This window comes from Tympanuchus pallidicinctus, unplaced genomic scaffold, assembly GCF_026119805.1.
Source record: "Tympanuchus pallidicinctus isolate F22 unplaced genomic scaffold, pur_lepc_1.0 scaffold13, whole genome shotgun sequence".
Classification (NCBI taxonomy): Eukaryota; Metazoa; Chordata; class Aves; order Galliformes; family Phasianidae; genus Tympanuchus; species Tympanuchus pallidicinctus.
This window is the reverse complement of record NW_026294648.1, coordinates 17,777,814-17,796,101: the sequence shown is the minus strand read 5'-3', so window position 1 is coordinate 17,796,101 and position 18,288 is coordinate 17,777,814. Positions and strand designations below refer to the sequence as shown.

The following is an 18,288-nucleotide window of genomic DNA, read 5'->3' as shown; positions in this document are numbered from 1 at the left end:
GCACAGACCTGTTATATTTAAGCAGTGTGTGTAAAACAAGACCCAAAGGAACAGCCTGTTAAATGCTGGCTAATGCCAACTCTGCAGCTTCTGCATTCTGCCATATGCATCTTTTTTAACTCATAACATGGGATGTGGAAGCATAACTGAACACAGACCCCATCCCAGGGAGTTCACAGGACAGGGAACAATTCTGCTCTGGGTAGGTAAGCTGCTTCTGGACATGAGCACAGCATCTGGAGCAGTCAGGCAGCCACTCAGCAATACTTACTGCATTCCAACAAGAGGTCAGACAGCACCGCTCAAAAAGGTGTAACTGGGACACTGAACTGTAACAAAGTCTGTCACTTCAGTACATCAGCAAACGTGTAGCTTTAAGTCTGCTACGTTTCTAGTAGTAGAGAAAGTGATGCAATGTTTCTTATTGGTTTGTTAAACAACATACCAAACAGACAATAATAGGCTGGGGATTTGCCAGAGCACAAAGGAAACACAAAGTCTGCAGTGAAGAACTGCTGCTGGGACGGCGGGTATTTCAGCTCACAGCTCACCTCCAAGGACAAGAGAAATCAGAGGCAGGAAAGGGATGCTTTAAAAATTCAGAGCCTTTGAACAGGATTGATTTTCAGAAGTTCCAATTAACTGAAGTTCAGGAAACTATTAACTGAACTGAGTGAAAAGGATCCCAAGTGGTGTAAGCACAGGACTGCAGAGCAGCACTGAGACTGGAATGTCAGGAATGCACGGGGCAATGTCTCAGAGGAATGACTCACCATAATTAATGAAGCAAATGCAATTCCATCTACCTTCCATCAAGGAAAACTTCCAGGAAGCCTGAGTGCTCCTCAGGAGTCAGCCTAAGCCTGGTAAGGGGCGGCACGGAGCGCCCACAGTAAGGCTGGCACCCCCAGGTGCCCCACACAACCATTTTGGAACTAATGGGATCAGCACAGTTTGAGAGCTATTGCAAAGCACTGCTCAGCATTTTGCTGCTATGCACTTTCTATCGCTGAAGTTTCGTTGTTGTTGTTTTTCTGAAACCAGAAACCCTTCCAGAAAACTTCCCAGTTTCCTTCTGTGAAATGGAACTGATGAGCTGGAAGCTGCATCTGACTGACAGGACTTGCCAAACAGCACGCATTTTACTTCTACAAACCACTGTGTAATGTTTTATAATTAGCCCATCCTCTCTGGCACTGGCAGCAAAATGATTAAAACTCATCTGCCTTAATAAAGCTTTCAAGTTAATACTCTGCTTAACAGCAAGTTTGCAAATGTGGCTCAGAAGCTTCTACTCCCTGCAAGTGAGAGCAGCAGAGGAGAGCAGAACTTTGTGAGTAATGTGACTGCAGGATGGCAGCACGGCTGTTTATAAACAGTGAGAAATGCTGGCACAGTGACATCAAGTGACATTCTCACCCCATGAAGACAGCCACACCTATTTTCACTAGACAGACAGACTTGTTATTTCCAAAATAACTCAGTTAGCCTAGAGACTCATCCGCTTTCAAGTCTGCTCTTAAAAGGCCATTTTCCCCTGCATCTCCAGTCCCTACTCTTTTAAGCCCTACCCGACTGCAAACAGGCTCCACTTGGCTCCCCAGACTCCAGTGCCAGTCACCTTTTGGTCACTCACCGCACGCTGATATTCTGCACACTGCTCTGCACAAGGACATGTTACACAAACACAGCGACAGAGCCGGCCTCCAGTGAGACCCACTCATCTCTTTTCCTCGTGTAACAAGAAGCACCAGCTACTGAATCATCTCACAGCTGGTCAGTGTCTAAAATTTCATGTTGCTAATGCTAGAGCTGCAGAACGAGCTGAGATATTCTATAGCTTTGTTTATTTCAAGTCACCTTATCTCCAGAGTAAGAGAGAAAAATGCAGAGTGCAATTACTCATCACTTTTTTTATAGTAAGGGCTATCACTGCTACAAGGAAGTGCCCTACGACTGAAATAATGCAGGTCTCTCCTCTTTCCCACCTGTAACGTTTACAAAATAAAAGAGACTCAATTTAAAATCTTCCAGCATACACTGCTTCCTCAGCAGCTCACAGCACTGCTGTACCTTATTTATTCACCGTGCATTCAAACACACCAAGCTCTTCACAGTCACCCTTTCCCACTGTTGCACAGGAGTTATCCTACAGAAACTCCTATGCCATTTTCCCTTCTGAATCAACCCCCGAATTCCTATTTTAATTACTGCCAGATACTCAAAGCTACAGCTGACCAGAATGAAGGAACAGACAACTTTGCTCCTCACTTCAACAAGACAATTATTCGACTCCAGGCACATAATGCCTTCAGATTTATCTTTTGTTATTCCTGCAGTTCAGTTATGTCAACAAACCAAGCACCCTTTTCTTTCCTACAAGGACCAGTTATGTTCGTAGCTTCTTAAATTAAGATCCCAAGTTAAAACAACAGGAGTCTGTGAGATTTCAGCGGTTGTTCAGCAATGCATCTCCCAACGATGGCAATTTACAGTGGAAGGCACTACACTTTTATTGCCAAGTACTAAATTTACTTCAAATTTAGCCACAATCTGTTCAAGCCTGTACCGTTGCCTGTATTTCTACTCATAGTAAGTGCTTCCGAAGGGCTGCGTCCCCCAAAATTCTACAGTTTCAGCTCTACTCAGGTTTCATTAGCATGCTGTAATTATTAATGAAGATTCCTAGCATCAGGGATCCAGAGGTCCTTCCTCTTCTCTACATTTTCCTACAGTAGGTTTCTCAATTTAAAGCGCTGCAGCTTCTTGCTAATCTGTATCCATCTGTTTTATTATGTAACACGTTTTCTCCTTCACTATTTGATTCTTTTTTAAGTTTAATATTAAAGATTTACATGTGCATAAAACACTGCAAATTAAAAGCAATCTTTTCATATTTCCACTGCAGTAACATTGAATGATTTTCTTCCTCTTTATAACTGCACTGACAGTATCAGTGCTGAGAACCACACACTCACAGAGTCACAGAACAGGATGGAAGGGACCTCACATTCACCCACTTCCAGCCCCCCGCAGCATCGCATTGCTCGAGGTCCCATCCAGCCCAGCCCTCAACACTTCCTTGGAGGAATAACTGCAAATCAGTACCACAGCTGCTTTCTTTGGAGCCTTCTCTCAGCCATCACAAAAGCTGGCCAGCAAATAGTTTGTCTGAATCTGTTCTGTCTTCTACACCTGAACGCCAGCCTCCCTGCGAGCCCTGCAGGCACAGTGTGACAGGGACCCGGTTGGAAGCACGAGGGACGGACTTGCCTGTTGGATGCTGTCTCCATTAACCATGTGAGGTAGAAGTGGCACTTCGTTCAATAGAGGCGTAGCTTCTAACGGAGGTGGCTGGTCGGCCATCATGTCTGAAAACCATTCATTGACAGCTGCTCTCAGTAATCGCCTGCTGAAACAAAACGACAGCACCGGGATTAGGTTTCAGCCACTCCCCTTTCCCAAATTCTCCACTTTGTTTGCCAAACATGGTACCGGTAATTCAGAAGAAAAACACAGCATTCAATGCCTTCAGCATTCCACAACTCTGCCCCAAAGATATGCAAATAAATTGACCTTAATTGGAGCCTAAAGCTGGTATGAAGCATTCCTTTCTGCCCTCATTGCACATCGAAGAACTCGTGCAAATGGACAGCATGGAGGGCATCACCTCAGATGTCCGTGCTCTTTCCAGTGGTGCTCTCAAGGAGTACAAGTTATTATCCTGTTCTCAAATACTGTGTGTCAGCAATACATATCCTCTTCCCAAAAATACATCCTTTAAAATAGCACACGTACCCCACTCAACACACCACAAGGGCTGACATCGCGACGTGAGCGATGCAATCACACAGCAGCATCATGTATGCTCACACAGCATTTTATTCTTGACATTCGGAGTTTCCTGAGTTTCTGAGCTCGCTGTAAATAAAGTCTTACACCAAATAATTCATAGAACATACACACGTTTCAATCTCTGCGGTGATCAAACCCCCTTCATTCTCCCCAGTGTTGCAATGTGCCATTGCTACAGAATTCTGGCACGTTGAAGACAATGTGAGACAGACCAGAGTGCTTTGTATAGGAGTCTTTAAATGAGTACCATGGAGAACTGCAAGTGGAAAAGCACTGCATGGTTGTGAGCTTCCCATGAACAATCCATAATTACAACAAAGCAAAATGCAGTGCAACTCTTCATGAATTTTTGATGAACAGTTAATTCAGCGTCCGTAGAATGCACAAGGTAACAGGATACAGGAAATGCTGCTATTTCCTTCTCCTTTCCCATTACCTCCCATAACCCAGATAGAAGACCAAAATGCATTTAAGACAGACCAATTTATTACATTAAAAAAGCAAAACAGAAACAGAGTGCAAAAACACCAACTCACCGATGCATGAACCAAGCCAGTCTACGTACAACTGCTAAACCAATAAGGACACAGCAGCGTTCAGAGAAACATCACAGCTGGACTCTCAAAATTCTGACGTTAAGCTCAGGTTGCCCAAAAAGGGCCTGCAATAGAGGCCAACATTACAAGGTCCTCCTGCACTGCTGCTGCCAGACGAGGAGGCTGGGAGAGCACAGAGGCACAAACACCCTCATTCTTGTTTGCAAGAGCATCTCAAGAGAACCAATACAATCACGTAGACACAAAACACAGCACAAAGGAACGGCCCACGGTGCCACAGGCAGCCCTGGCTCTGCACACCAGCCACCCCCTGGCCCTGCTCCTGCCATGGGATCTCAGGAGACCAAAGCAGACTGCAGGGGTGCGAGGGCCACGCAGGACTTCAAAGTGCCAATCTGTATCAGGATTGCCCTAAATACACCCAGCTACCTTAGAGTGTTATTTATTTCCTGCATAAAATCACCTTCCCTTCTGTCTGCCAGATTTTGAATGACTACTGCCAAGGAAACAAGCTCATCTGATTGTGCACAACCATTTCACTTAAAAATAACTGCCAACGCTGCCGGTCCATGGGCTAAAATTACGGCTGCAGTTTCTTCTACTACAACCCTCCTATTTTTAGAGGTTTCTAGCTAAGACTTCAGAGAAACTGCTTCCATAATAGGAATTCAGTACACACGAGCAGATTAAAAATACACTGTTTTATACATATAAATAAATACATTAAACACACGTGTCTGCGTGCACAGCCTCATTCATCTAAAGAACCTCAACGACGACAGAAATTAGCAATTAACACAAAGGAGAAAAGCACTCACCAAAAAGCACTCAGCAGATCTGCGTTCAGCAGTGCAGCTGAGCACATAGAAACGCTGTGACATTTTGTCATTTTGATTAAAACAAGAGGCTAAAATCTGATGTACAGCAGAGTGCACATCCAGCAAAGCGTTCACATGGCTATCTCAGCATGGGACACAATGAGTGAAAAAAAATAATGACCGTGTGCCTCAGGAATTGAATCTGCCTCAGTACTCTGCAGCGATCTTTGACACACAGTCAGATTTCTCCATTTGTTCTCCATTTATTACACTGATGTTGGTTTCCACATTAGGCTTCCCTGTTCTAACACCCAGAACTAACATTTTTCAGACTTTCATTGATATGACAGTTTACCAACAGTTGCGAAATACGGATTTCAAATTACTCCATCAATGTTAACAGACCCTAAGAGTCAGGTTTTGCAGTATCGGGCTGTGCCAAAATAGGGTATAAAGGGTTTTTAGAGCAAAGAAATCAGCTCAGATTCTAGAAGTGCTCTCTGAGAAGCACTGAGGGACCCAAAAGCACACCAACGTGACGCAGTTCATCACGCTAACCATATTAAAAGAGGCAACATTTTCCACTGACAGACTCACACTACAAAGGCTTCTAAGAAAAACAGAAAACCTTATTGACCAGCCTTCCAGAAAACAATGACAGCACACAGCGCCGGGTCTGACCTCACTTCCTGACACAGAAAAACGCACAGCCTGCACCGCCGCAATGTGGGCCTTCCCCTTCCCAGCCCCGATGCTCCTCCAGCAGCACTGCAGTCATCCTGGAGCTGCTCCAGCTCTGAGCTCCCACCGAGCACAGTGCTCATGGATTCCACCCTGCAGTTGAACTCAGCACCTCTGGGATGGAGCAGGCCTGCTTCGTGCCTCCAGCTCTGCTGTCCGCCAGGGAAACCCCACTGACTTCTTCCATGAGACGTTCTGAAAATGAAATCTCAAATGGTTTCAGCCCAAAAGAGAAAGAAATATGCTATTCCTACGTATGGCTGTACAACAAAAGTTGACTGAAATGAATAGAAGAGACGCTCACTGCATGCTGGGTTTGCAAAGCCCCACTGAGCTACGTGTCAGTGTGCAGAACGGAACGAGGTGCCACCTCAACCTCAGCTCACACCAGCACTGCTGTGTGCACAACAGGAAACTTCCAGCCTGTGCCAGCAGTCCCCCTAAGGACAAACCACAGCTGTAAGCACCCTCCTGCACACAGGCACTGCTTCTGCCTCACTCAGAGCTCTGTGTCAGCAGCCAGCAAACAGCAGCAGCATGTCACCGCATCTGCAGGCATGCTTTGCTTCAGGCAGTGACCACAATCTGATCGGGTTGGACTGCAATCTCCTGAGGTCCCTTCCACCCTCTGCATTTCTGTGGTTCACAGAATATCCCAAGTTGGAAGGGACCCCTGGCTCCACAGAGGACCACCATGCAGTTATCTATTTTCAAGGTGCAAAACAACAATAAGTTGTGCATTCTTTGTGTTCTACCATACTACACAAAATTAGGAACATTTCACAGACTGAAAGATAGTGTTTTCATTGGAATGATATTCTCATATTAATGGCATGAGATTATTTATTGTGCAAATGTGCAGCAGTGTCATATACAAGTTGCAGGCATCCTGCTGTTTCACACTGAAGTATTTTCCCAATGTATTGAAAATGTCTCTTCAAAAGGCTTCATACTTATCCTAAGAAGGGGAGAGGCTGTAGGCAGAAATGGATCAGCCTCATTCCACTGCCCAGAACAAAACTGAACCTATCCCCAAACAGTCAATATGCATTTCTAGTCCCACACAGAAGGGGATGTAAACACTTCTCATTACAGTAAGTGCTGGATTTAATCTGAGAAAGCTGCTGTTTTAAGGAGCTTATTATTTAAATGGAGATGCTTTTAAGTAGAGTGAGGCTGAGACAGGGAGAACAACGTGCCCAGAGCCACAGAGGGATTCTAATGGGAAGGTGGGTGCTCAGCTCACGGAGGTGCTTCCATGCCTTCAACTCTTGCAAACCTTGAAATATTTTGATATAAAATCTGCACCAAAGGCTGTTAAACAAGAGCAACGGATGGACAAAATGCCTCCCTGGCATCAGGGTAAGGAACTGTCTCGTCAAAAGATCAGACCTTACTAGGAATTTCAGAAAGCCTTACCCCCCCATCCAAAATGCACACCCCATGTGATTTTGAGGTAGGAAACATTTAGGTTAAAAGACACAAGTTGCCTTCTCCCAGTGTTTTTCAAATAAACAGCCCTAACAAAGTGTTTAAGATATCATCCTGGTCCCAAAATAGTTCCCCTCGGCCACAGGACCACACGTGAGCCACGGAGAGCACTGGTTTACTTTCAGTGAGATTAAGGGAGCGAGAGCCCCAACAGAACCACACTTAACAGAGGCTCAGTTACAATTTTAGCTCTGAAGAGACCACCATCGCTCCATAACAGTCATCTGTTCAAAACTAAATATATGTTTTGATTAAAATGTTGGAAATAATTCATAATGACACCCGAGTGGATTTGGCTGCAGCACCTTGCCCGGAGCCTGGCTCCCAGCCAGGGGGCACCGCAGCCCTGATCCTGAGAACGCTCTTCATGACTTCTCCAACAGCCCTGCTCAGTCACACACTGAACGCCTACGGCTGTGAAAAACCCCACACAATGGATCTAGGTGTACCCTGTGTCATTCTGACCTAGGTACTGCTAGATCTTAGAGGTCCCTTCCAACCCAGGCCGTTCCAATCGCTAGCGGTTTGGCTCCAGGTACGCTCTGCGATGTTAAACCTGCCAACCTGCATTGCAGAACAGTATGAAGCCCCAACAAAATGCCCTCTGCACAGACATGCAGCACGTGGTTTTAGCACGCTGCACAAGGTGCTTTCTTTGAGGTACCACAAAGTGAGAACACCTCAACCCCAGCAGTAGTGCAGATGCACCGGTGCAGAACAACTCGTGTCCCTGATTTGCACCACGATGAAAATAACAGCCACAAAAATAGCAGAGCTGGAAGCCTCCAAAGGGAGGACAGGACAACCTGAAGAGGCTACAGACGTGGGAGATGCAAACATTTTCCTGTATTTTCCAGAAAGCCTCACTGTCACTGCAGTGTTGATTCCGTCACAGAACGCGGAAGCCAGCACCATGCTTTTATCAGCCTGGCTCGTCCTAAGACCCGAAGAAATTCTCCCCAGAGGAAAATTCAGATTGAGATGGGAAGCCCTCATGTCACAGCCACCAAATAAAAAAATCCCTAAAACCACAGAAGCAGCAGATCAACAAGGTAGGACACACGGGAACTCTGCCACGAGTGATAGCATCACCTTCCAGCCTCCCCTACCAATCCGGATCAGGTTCCTGATGTCACCGTGCCAGGAAAGCAATAAAAAGAAATCCTCCACCCGCTAATAAAAACTATACAAGCAATTGCCCTCAGCACTTACAAACTGCTTTGTGTTCTGGTATGATGGCCCTTGAGGTCTCAGAGCAATGGGGGGAAAGCAGATGCACCACCTAAAGGGAAGGGATGTAAAATATAAAACAGGCAACTGAAAAACAAACTCGTGATCCAAGAGCCACAAAAACAGAGCACCTTTGAAATGAATAAATTGATTTAAAAAAAGAGAAAGAAAGGAAAATCCTGCAAAGGGAACAAATGCAATGACAGCATCCTTACAGGGACTGCGGTGCAGTCATGTAGCAGTGGTGCAAAACAGCTGGAAAACTAAAGGGGTACTTCCCTGCAAACAAAACACACAGCTGTAGAAAGACAACACTCTGCTCCGAAGACCACAGGCTGTGATGTGCCAGAAAACAGGCATCTGTTCCACACCGTGGTGACAAGCAGCAAGAGCCCCGGAGAAACCCTTCCCAGTCACCCCAAAGCAAGCCAGGCTTCACAACTAAGTAACTACTGAGCTCTACAGATGAAGCAAAATGTTTAAATCGGTGCCAAGAATGACAAGATGGGAAGTGCAAGTTTCTACAGGAGCTGCATGTGCTCTGAGGTTCTGAATTTCAGGTTAAGTATCTGGAAAACTAAGTATGGTATGAACTAAACAGGTATATTCCACAGCATCATCCAAGTCCCCTCCGTGAAGAGAGGCACTCCTAGATCACAGAGGGCTCGAGCACGCTGCCACTTCCAAGCGCTGTGTTTCTGTCTCCCATGGAGGGCAGGTGGAGGCTGCCCTGTCCTACACACTGCATTTCCAGACACTGAGATGCCCCTGGGTGCCACGCAGCCATGGGTGCCAGTGTGCTGTGCCCACAGCACGACAGCATCAGAGCACAGACCTCTGCAGCACCAGAAGGTAACCTAGCGAGCGCTGCGGGATGGCAGACACACACACAGTCAGACAGATGGTGTGATACAAACACCAGCTGATCCAAAAGTTATTTCCCAAACGTTCTGCATTCCTAATCCTGACTTTTTTTTTTTTGTTCCCCAGACTGGACTGAGAGGAAGCAATCATTCAGATTACTAAAAACAACAGCCCTACTTCCAGGAAAGGCTCTCTATCACAACACAGGTCAGAGCAGTCAGTTCTCATCTAATCCAACAAGAGAGAAGCAAAAGCAGGACTTACGCCTTCAAGAACAAGGAGGATGAGAAACACTTTGCCTTTGCTTGTACTTTGTACTACAGTTTAAAAGTTTGTACTACAGTTTAAAAGTTTGACACACGAACCAAAAACTTTCCTGCACAACAAGAGAAGTAATTCAGGCTGTAGTGCTTTAGCTGCAGAGCAGATCAGACCAGCCTCGTTTAAACAGGTTATACTTAAACCTAGCGCTAAAACACACCAAGAAATTACTTAAGTTACCACATCTGAGCAGTCTCGTGGTAACTGACCACGTGCATTTCTTCAGTCAGTGAAAAATGTGAGGCAAAATGCAAATATGACATCATGCACGTGAGGTTTAAGCGAACGCCCTTCACCCAGCATCTGTGACGGGTCAGCAGCACGCAGAAAGCCTCCAGCACAGCTCACCTGATGCATGCTGGCACTGAAATCAGCTGCTCCTGTACCTGAAGTTATTGGTAGATCAGTTGAATTGCAACACCTCTGTGTAAGAGAATGAGTGGAGCCGAGCACAGTTTTGAAGACTCCAGGAATGACCGTTTACATCTATGCTTATTAAGGTTTTTTTTCCCAAGAAATCTAGGCACTAAAAATCAAAGTGGCAGATTAAAATACTCCAAAAGGTTGTCTATGTAATATCTTCCTGAAAACCTGCTTTGTATTTGATTACATCGTTTCCCATCACACTCTATTTTCTATAAGTCAGCTGCCATTCAGGTCTTTCCTTGATCTCTTCTACTGCTTTAGACAACCACGAACCAAACCAGAAAATGGTTCAACTGCTCTTCACAAAGCTGAAAATTCCCTTCTACAAGCAAATGTAATCCACAGGAATCTTCATTAAAAAAAGAAAGCAGAAATGGTAGAATTCTAGCCTTCAAGACAAGACAAACATCACACTACTGCTAATTTATCGTGCCAAGTCTCTCTCCTCCCCCCCCCCCCCCCCAAAAAAAAAGGTCAATCCCATGGCCTGCCAGTTCCATGAGCTCCAACTCAAACCAACACACCTAAGCAGTGCCATCCAGTCGGTCACTCAGCGGTATGCTGCCACTCTCTTGAACTGTTTTCTCTACAGGAAATGCCTTTGCTAAAAACAGAATTTACTTTCTTTATACGAAGGCTGATTATGCAAGTCTCATTAAGACGAAAATTCCAGCTGGGGGAAGGAGAGTGAGATTAATGCCAAAATAAAGATAAGGTTGCTACAGTATAAAACCAATAACTTTTATCTAGAAATACTGAACTTCCTCCTACTTCAAGAACCCCATCAGTTCTTGCTTCTCTAACCCGTTTCTCATTTGATAGTAAGTTTCAAACAAAACAAAAGCAGAGAAGAGAATCCTAAGCTCAGAAGTTTCTCAAATATTTACATATTATTTCACCTTAACACACGAGAGACTTACAAAAGAAACGTCTCAAAAGATCTGGGAGAACAGCAAATTATGGCTAATTACCGTTGACACTCTCCTGACTTGAAGCTGCTCCTGTTGATAGATGCGCACGGTCACTGCCTGCTGCAGTAGGAGTAAAGTGCTGTGCTGTCCCTCAGCCTTCCTTCTGCGGACAAGGAAAAAGAAAGAGTGATTTTCTTCTTGGAAACTGGCATGCACAGCCTTAAGGAAAAAAAAAAATCATGCAGAAAATAGCTTGTATTGAATAAGCTGCTGGAAAACAGCCAGAGAGATAAACTCCACCAGGATCTGCAAATAAGACTCGAGGAAGACTCCAGTGTCAAAATACCTTACACAGCCTTCTTGCATCCATTCAGCACATACAGAATGCAAAGCCTGACAACTGTGTAAACATACTGCACATACATTTATTGCAGTGTCAGCCATAGCTATGATCTCATTAGTGAAAAGGAACTTGAATGCAGTGAAGACAGCTCTCGTACACGGTACGTTCTCTGCAATAAGTACAAAGTTGTCTGCCCACTGCTCTATTCTTCCATATGACAGTAATGAGGGGAAAATCAATTTCCTAACAGTACATAAATATATCCAGGTTGAAATTACCAGGAACGTACTTGTCCTCTGGTAAGGAACACTGAAAGCAGAGCAGTTACGCAGCCTGGGGAAGGTGGTCATAGCTCTGTGATGGGACAGCACGGCTTCGTTCCAGGAACTGTCCCACCAAAGCTGCTCCACCAGAAGATGCTGAGAACACCTTCAGCATGCACCAAAGCCGTTCAAGAAATCACATTTAACAATGTGAAAGCCACCACCTTTCTCAAGGCGCTGGATTGAGTACCAAATTCCAGTTCTGTCTGCACACTGATGAATAAGAATTGCCCTGTTTTGGCTCTTCAAAATTACCCCAAAACATTGACCAGCTCCCAATATGCTTTTCCCAAAGCCAGGGCACAGGCCCCCGCTTTCTGGCTAGCTTTGCAGGAGGCAGACAGAAGCCCCTCCTGCAGACACAGCAGCTCCTTTGTTGCTCCCACCAGAAAGGTGATCTTGGCTCGAAGCCGCAGACGTCGCTGAGGTCGCAGCCTCATCATGTCCTCCTGAACTACTTTTCGTGAGATATGAGCATAAAAGCACAAAGCGCCAGGCCTCAGTGCTGGAAAAGCCTATCTTGAGCAAACTGAGGCATTTTTCCACATCAATCAGATATTGGGAACAATAGCAGATTTACATTAAGATTGAAACGGACGAAGGGCGCTGCGCCAGCGGTCTGTCCCTGCCGGTCGATACACAGAAAGGATTGTGTTAGCACCACTGAAAGAATAAATTATCGCTGCTTTTACAATAAGCTCTTCAAGAATGCAATAAAGAGTTCAGTGTGTGCTCCTCACTCAGGAATCCAAAACTTTTCAGTGAAGGTCTGGCGTGCAGCAAAGATAACAGCTGAAAACCAACCATCTTGACCTTGGTAAGCTTCATGACAACTTGCTAAAAACAGGTGAAAAAAATTAAAAGGTTACTTCTGTGATATTCATCAGCCTTGAAACGGGAGCAGCGAGCAGCCACGGTTCTGAATGCCAGCAGCTCAGAGTGGATCGTTCTGAGATGCAGCACAGTTAGAAGTGAGAGACGCCGCTTTCACTTCAGCTCTCCTGTCTGTTGCAGTATTACTAATATTGAGGCTTTCTCATCTGCTTTCAGAGGTAAACTTAAAATTTTTCTGTGTTTTAATGAAATTGCGATAGGAAAATAAGAGAATGTACAACGAAGGCATTCTTACAATGCTCGGCATCAAAGTCAAGAGCCAGTATGATGCCTTGTAGAGTCACAGCATCACTCAGTTTGGAGAAATCCTTTCAGATCCCAATTCCAGCCCACCCCACCATGCCTTTCCCCACAGTTCTGGGACACCTCAGGGAGCGACCCACTGCTCCCTGTGCAGCTGTGCTGTGCACCACTGCTGTAGGAATGCCTTCCCTGCTGTCTGTTTTCTTAAAAGCAACAAGTGTACGTCTGGAGTTTGATGAGAGGCCTTTGAAGTTGGGCAAATCACAGGTCATCAAACACGAGCACCGGCTCCAGCCTCCCAACTTTGAACACGTATTTCAATTTGCACCAAACTCACCCGGAGGGATTTCCAAAAGGCTTTCCACCACAGGTGTACAAACATACACACAAACGCAGTGCTGGTGCAGCAGTCCTGGGGCTCACCAACATCAGGTACACATTGTGAGCAGAGAGCTACAACTTCTATTGGCCACGCAATACAAGTGAAGTCTTATTTTAAGGACCAAACCTTTTCTAAAATTAAATATAAAAGAGCCTTGGCAAGGGTGTGACAACCCACACAAGTCAACAAGATGCAAACACTGGCCTCCAAAAACACCCAAACGAAGAACCATCTAAATGTTACATGGAACATTTGTGTTCAACTTGGTTGCAAACTTGGTTTCTGCACAGCATCAAAGCAGGATGCACTTTGTGACAGAGGGCTGTGGCAGGAAGCAGATTTGTGCAGATCCATTATCGTTATTCTCTGAAGGTGAACACACCAGGAATGATGGTTTGACACCATTCTAACAATTGAGTCTTCAAAGCTGCCGGCAGCTGTAATGCTCTAGTAATGTTAACTACTGTGTTTTATGAACAAAAGTGACCTACCCCAGAATAGCAGCGTGCATCTGTGTGGACACCTGGGAAGCTGAAATGATTCCATTCCGCTGCCTGTGTGATGTTTAATTAGAGGTAAGGCCAAGTTTATCCAAAATCTGCAGCAGCTCTCCTGAGCCCATCAGTGATCAATATGCACCTTGCTCCAGGAGATTCCCGAGACAGACAGCACAAGTCCCGTTTGCTCACAGACTGCTGTGTTAAAAATCACACACTGAGACCCAACCAACAGCAGGTTGCTTTCAACTCAGCTGCACGGAACACGAGATTTATTTGATCCCGGCTAACAATAAATTATTCCCAGACAACAGCAGCATTCTGAAACTTTCAGGAGTTCAGAGCACAGTAAAGTAACCAGACCTAAAAGAGAGGACAGTGTAACAGCTGGCTGCTTTTCAGCACGCATCATTACACACAGAGCCTTGAGAAAGCCAACATCTTTCCCACTTTACCACCTTATCCTTTTTCACATATCAGCTACATAAGAGAGGAAAAAAGAACACAAGCGTGAGGTTTTCCTTTCTCCTCACAAGGATCCTGACCAAAATGCAGACTACTCTCTTCTATGCTGGATGCTAACTCCAAGGACAGCTTATTGGCTTAAAACACAGAGAGGATGCTTCCCTGGTTAAAATGCTAATCTGAGTCTCAGGAAATCTAGATTCAATTCCCTGCCTGACCACACACTTCCTGCGTGACCTTGGGCCATAAATATTTCTGTGCCTCAGTCTTTCCATCTGGAACTGGGGTAGGATTTCCCTATCCAACTAAATTTTGTAATGATAAATATATTAAAAGGGCACAAGGAACTGGACGATACAGAGACACATACCGGGCTGTTATCTGCAGAAGCACTGTGGTGATGCTCACAAGGAGATATTTGGTGAAGCACAGAAGGACCGACAGCATTATAAACCAGCACAGGACAGCAGAGATACAAAACATTCAAGGAATGGCCAGAAACTGAAGCAGTAGGCTTACAGCACCCCAGGTAGGAAAATAACTTTGTGGAAAGTTTCCACCATTCTAACACAAGGTCTGAGCAGCAAGCTTTAAACACGAGACTCGAAAAGCAGCACGGACGGAGCAGATCCACCTGCCAGCTTCTGTGAAGAGGTTACAGCAGAGCAGGGCTGCGGGGCCACGCGGACCATCCCGTGTGCTTCCAAACAGCCCGTACAGCCCTCGGGAGGCACTCAGCGGGACGGCGTCGATCACAGAAGGGTCCGCACTTCACCGCCGCCCCCAGAGCCGAGAGGGGCAAAACGGGACGGGGGGAGGGAGAGGGACGGGCACTGGCACGGAGCGGTGACAGCGCTGACCTTCCACTGCCCCGACCCCGCCGCGCTGGGGGAGGTGTCTGAGCCGGAGCGGCGAAGGGGAACAGGCAGAAGGCGACGTGGCATTCGCAGGCAGCGGCTCCGCTGCGGGGAGGGAGAACGGGAAGGGGGGGGGGGGGGGGGGGGAAGGGAATGAGGAGGGGAGAACGGCTTCAGCGCTGCCCGAGGAAATAATAGGGAAGAAATAAATAAAAAATAAAGCGAGGGAAAAGGAAGGAGGGGGAAAGGGAGGATTTGAGGCGGGAGGGGGGAAGAGAAAGTGCGGGGAGCGCGTTGGCAACGGCACCATCCGGGGGGCACCGCGGGGCGCGCCGACAGACACAAAGCCGGCACTGCGGGGCACAGCCGGGCTCTGCCGGGCACTGCGGGGCGTTGCGGGCACTGCTGGGCTCCGTCGCCCCCGCCCCTCCAGGCGCCCCCCGCTCCCCTCCGCCCGTCCCACACCTGCCCCAACCCCCCCCCCCCCCGGTCTCCAACCCCACACTGCGTTCCCCATCCCCCAGTATCACCACAGACAGACAGACAGACGGGCACCGACCCCCCCCCCTACGCTCCCCCTGCCCGTCCCGCACGGCCGCCGCCGGCCCTGGCACTGCCCACCGCGCCCTGGCTGGGAAGCGCCGCTCGACCCGTCCCGGCCCCGCCGGCCTCGCCCAACCGCCAGCCCCGCGGAGCGCGAAGGGAGCGCTCGGGAGCGGAGCCCGAACCGCGCCGCCGTGGCACTGACCGTGAGCGGAGCCGCTGCCCCCGCCTCAGCCTCGGCGCTGCCGACCGCCAACGGACCACTCCGCCATGATGGAATGCGGGCACTGCGCCTGCGCCGCAGCCGGCCGGCCAGGGGCGGGCGGGCGCGCGAAACGAAGGCCGGGCCGAGCGCGGGGCAGATCTCGGGCCGCGGCCGCCCGCGAAAAGCGGCGCGGGGGGGCGGCGGGGAGCCGGCGGGTGTCGGCCGGGCCCGGGCCCGGCTCGGCGCGGGGCCGGGAGGTGACGGAGCCCTGCGCGAAGCGACGGCGGGAAAAGCTGGCCGGGCGGTCGCCGTCCCGCCGTAAGCAGGCCCGGGCCGCGGCGCGAGCCCCGTGGGCTGTGTGGAGGCGCCACGCCATCTTGGCCCCCGGCTGCTGCCCTCGGGGTTCCTCGCTCGCACCTCCCGGCCCCGCGCTGCTGGCACGACGTGCGACGGCAAAAGCACCACAGTTTTAATGCAGTTTGGCGTTTTTCAGCCGCGGTTCAAGGAAGGCGCGGAGCTCATCTCTATGTAGGGGCAAAGAGAGGTGTGGGTTGCGCTGTGGGCCAGCCCTGTGTGTGAGTGCAGGTCTGAGGGAAAGGGGAAATGCTGCGCGCACTGCCTCGCACGGATACAAAGAAAAGCCTTCCAAGCAAACCACAAAGCGCACAACACAAAGTAACCCTGAAAAACCAGCTGACAGTGGCTGTCCCCCCCCCCCCCCAGATGTCAGAAGTGGTGAACTGGGCTGAAATAAAGTCCCTTCCTAATTTTAAATGAACTGTATTAAGGAAGGCCTGGGAGAGGAGCTGCTGAGCTTCTGGATCCTCATAAGCTGTCCCGTTAATTAACGCCACTGAACTATCAACAGGGGCTTCACTCCTTCATCATTGGAGGCATTCAAGGCCAGGCTGGATGTGGCTCTGGGCAGCCTGGGCTGCTGATGGGCAACCCTGCACACAGCAAGGGGTTGGAACTGGATGAGCACTGTGGTCCTTTTCAACCCAGGCAGTTCTTTGATTCTATGATTCGCAGTATTTTTTCTTAGACTGGCCAGTTCAAATATACTCTCAGCGTACCACCAAAGAACAGATCACTTCATCCTCGAGGTGTGTCTCTGTGCGCTGGGCACTCAGTAAAGAGTTATCCCTTCTTTTTTATTGTGTTTGATCTTCAACAGGACCGATGGTTTATAACAAAGCCTTTTAAAATTTCTTTTGGGGAGAAAACAGGCAAACGCTACTGTTCTGCTTTAGCATAATTCCACTGAAAACATCCATATGGTGAGAGCAGCACCGTGGGTGCAGTAAAAGATGGCTCTTGCAAGGAGCCCATTACCTTCTCATTGTGCTCTTTGCTGTCACCTCCATTTATCCAAGCTCCAAACGATGCATGAGAGCTTCTTCACCTAAGCAGCTCATTGCACTGTTGCACTATCCTTTGTGATCTGGCAGCTGGCTCAGTGGTTCCAGGTGGAGAAGACACAGGCGTCCTTTTCCTCCTGGAGAGCAGAAGCTCTGTCGTGGTCCCTGCCCTGAATTCTCCTGTTCTTTCTACCTCTTCCAAAAATGTTACTGCACACACGACTCTTGCCCTTATTCCAGTACAGAAAATTAATAGTGCTTTTGCTCTGTGGAATAGCGTAGATCAGCATATCGGAAAAAGAAATTAATAATTCTTTATGTCTATGAAGTAGATTGAGATCTCCAGAAGGGGACTGAGGAAGAAAAAATAAGCTGCTGCTCAAAGTCATATCTTGCTGTTGTCACTAATATTTAGTTCTTTACTTCTCTGATAATTCTGAGATGAGATTCTTTAATTCCAGCTCAGACTTAGGGCTGGTGAACATTTCAGATGTGGTACAAAACAAGGGCAGCACAGGAGGCAGTGAATGCAGACCTCCTCCCTGCATTGTTGTGCTCCAGGAACAAAAGGTTGGTTAATCATTTCACCTTTGAGAGAATTCCTGGAATCTTCAGCACTCCATCTCAGGAATCTTATAACTCCACAGGCTCTGGCTAATCTGCAGTGAAGCGTATCCAGTGCCCTGGGGATTTCATTTCTGAAGTGAAATATTTGTACTTACTTTTGGGGAGATCTCTGAAAGAGACACATCAGGATGTAATTTGGAAATCTGAATTCAAGGCAGTATTTCAAGGACCGTTTTGAACTTGCAGGCTCAATATTTATTCATTGTCAGCTAAACCCTTAAAGTTATGGCTAGTGGTACTGCGTGATATACAGAGGTCTGATGCCCTCCCATCATGAGCGTACTGTGTCTGATATCCCAAGTAAAGAAGGTCTTTAGGGGTGAATGCTGAGCAT

At 47.6% G+C, this 18,288-nt stretch overlaps 1 protein-coding gene across 4 annotated transcripts in view; it reads right to left on the bottom strand.

Annotated features, from left to right (window-relative positions):
* LOC128076201 (fibronectin type-III domain-containing protein 3a-like) overlaps positions 1-16,091 on the bottom strand; it is a 38,747-nt gene extending 22,656 nt beyond the window's left edge. The window contains exons 1-4 of one of the 4 annotated variants that reach the window (XM_052673598.1): positions 15,967-16,091; positions 11,275-11,377; positions 10,226-10,403; positions 3,274-3,409 (exon numbers count right to left, since the gene is read on the bottom strand). In XM_052673598.1, coding sequence (XP_052529558.1) covers positions 3,274-3,369 — 96 coding nt within the window. In that variant the 5' untranslated portion in view covers positions 3,370-3,409; positions 10,226-10,403; positions 11,275-11,377; positions 15,967-16,091. Of the gene's footprint in view, positions 1-3,273; positions 3,413-10,225; positions 10,404-11,274; positions 11,378-15,966 lie in introns of all 4 variants that reach the window. The other 3 variants (XM_052673596.1, XM_052673597.1, XM_052673599.1) reach the window with 3 other exon arrangements.
* Between the last annotated feature and the right edge of the window lie 2,197 nt (positions 16,092-18,288).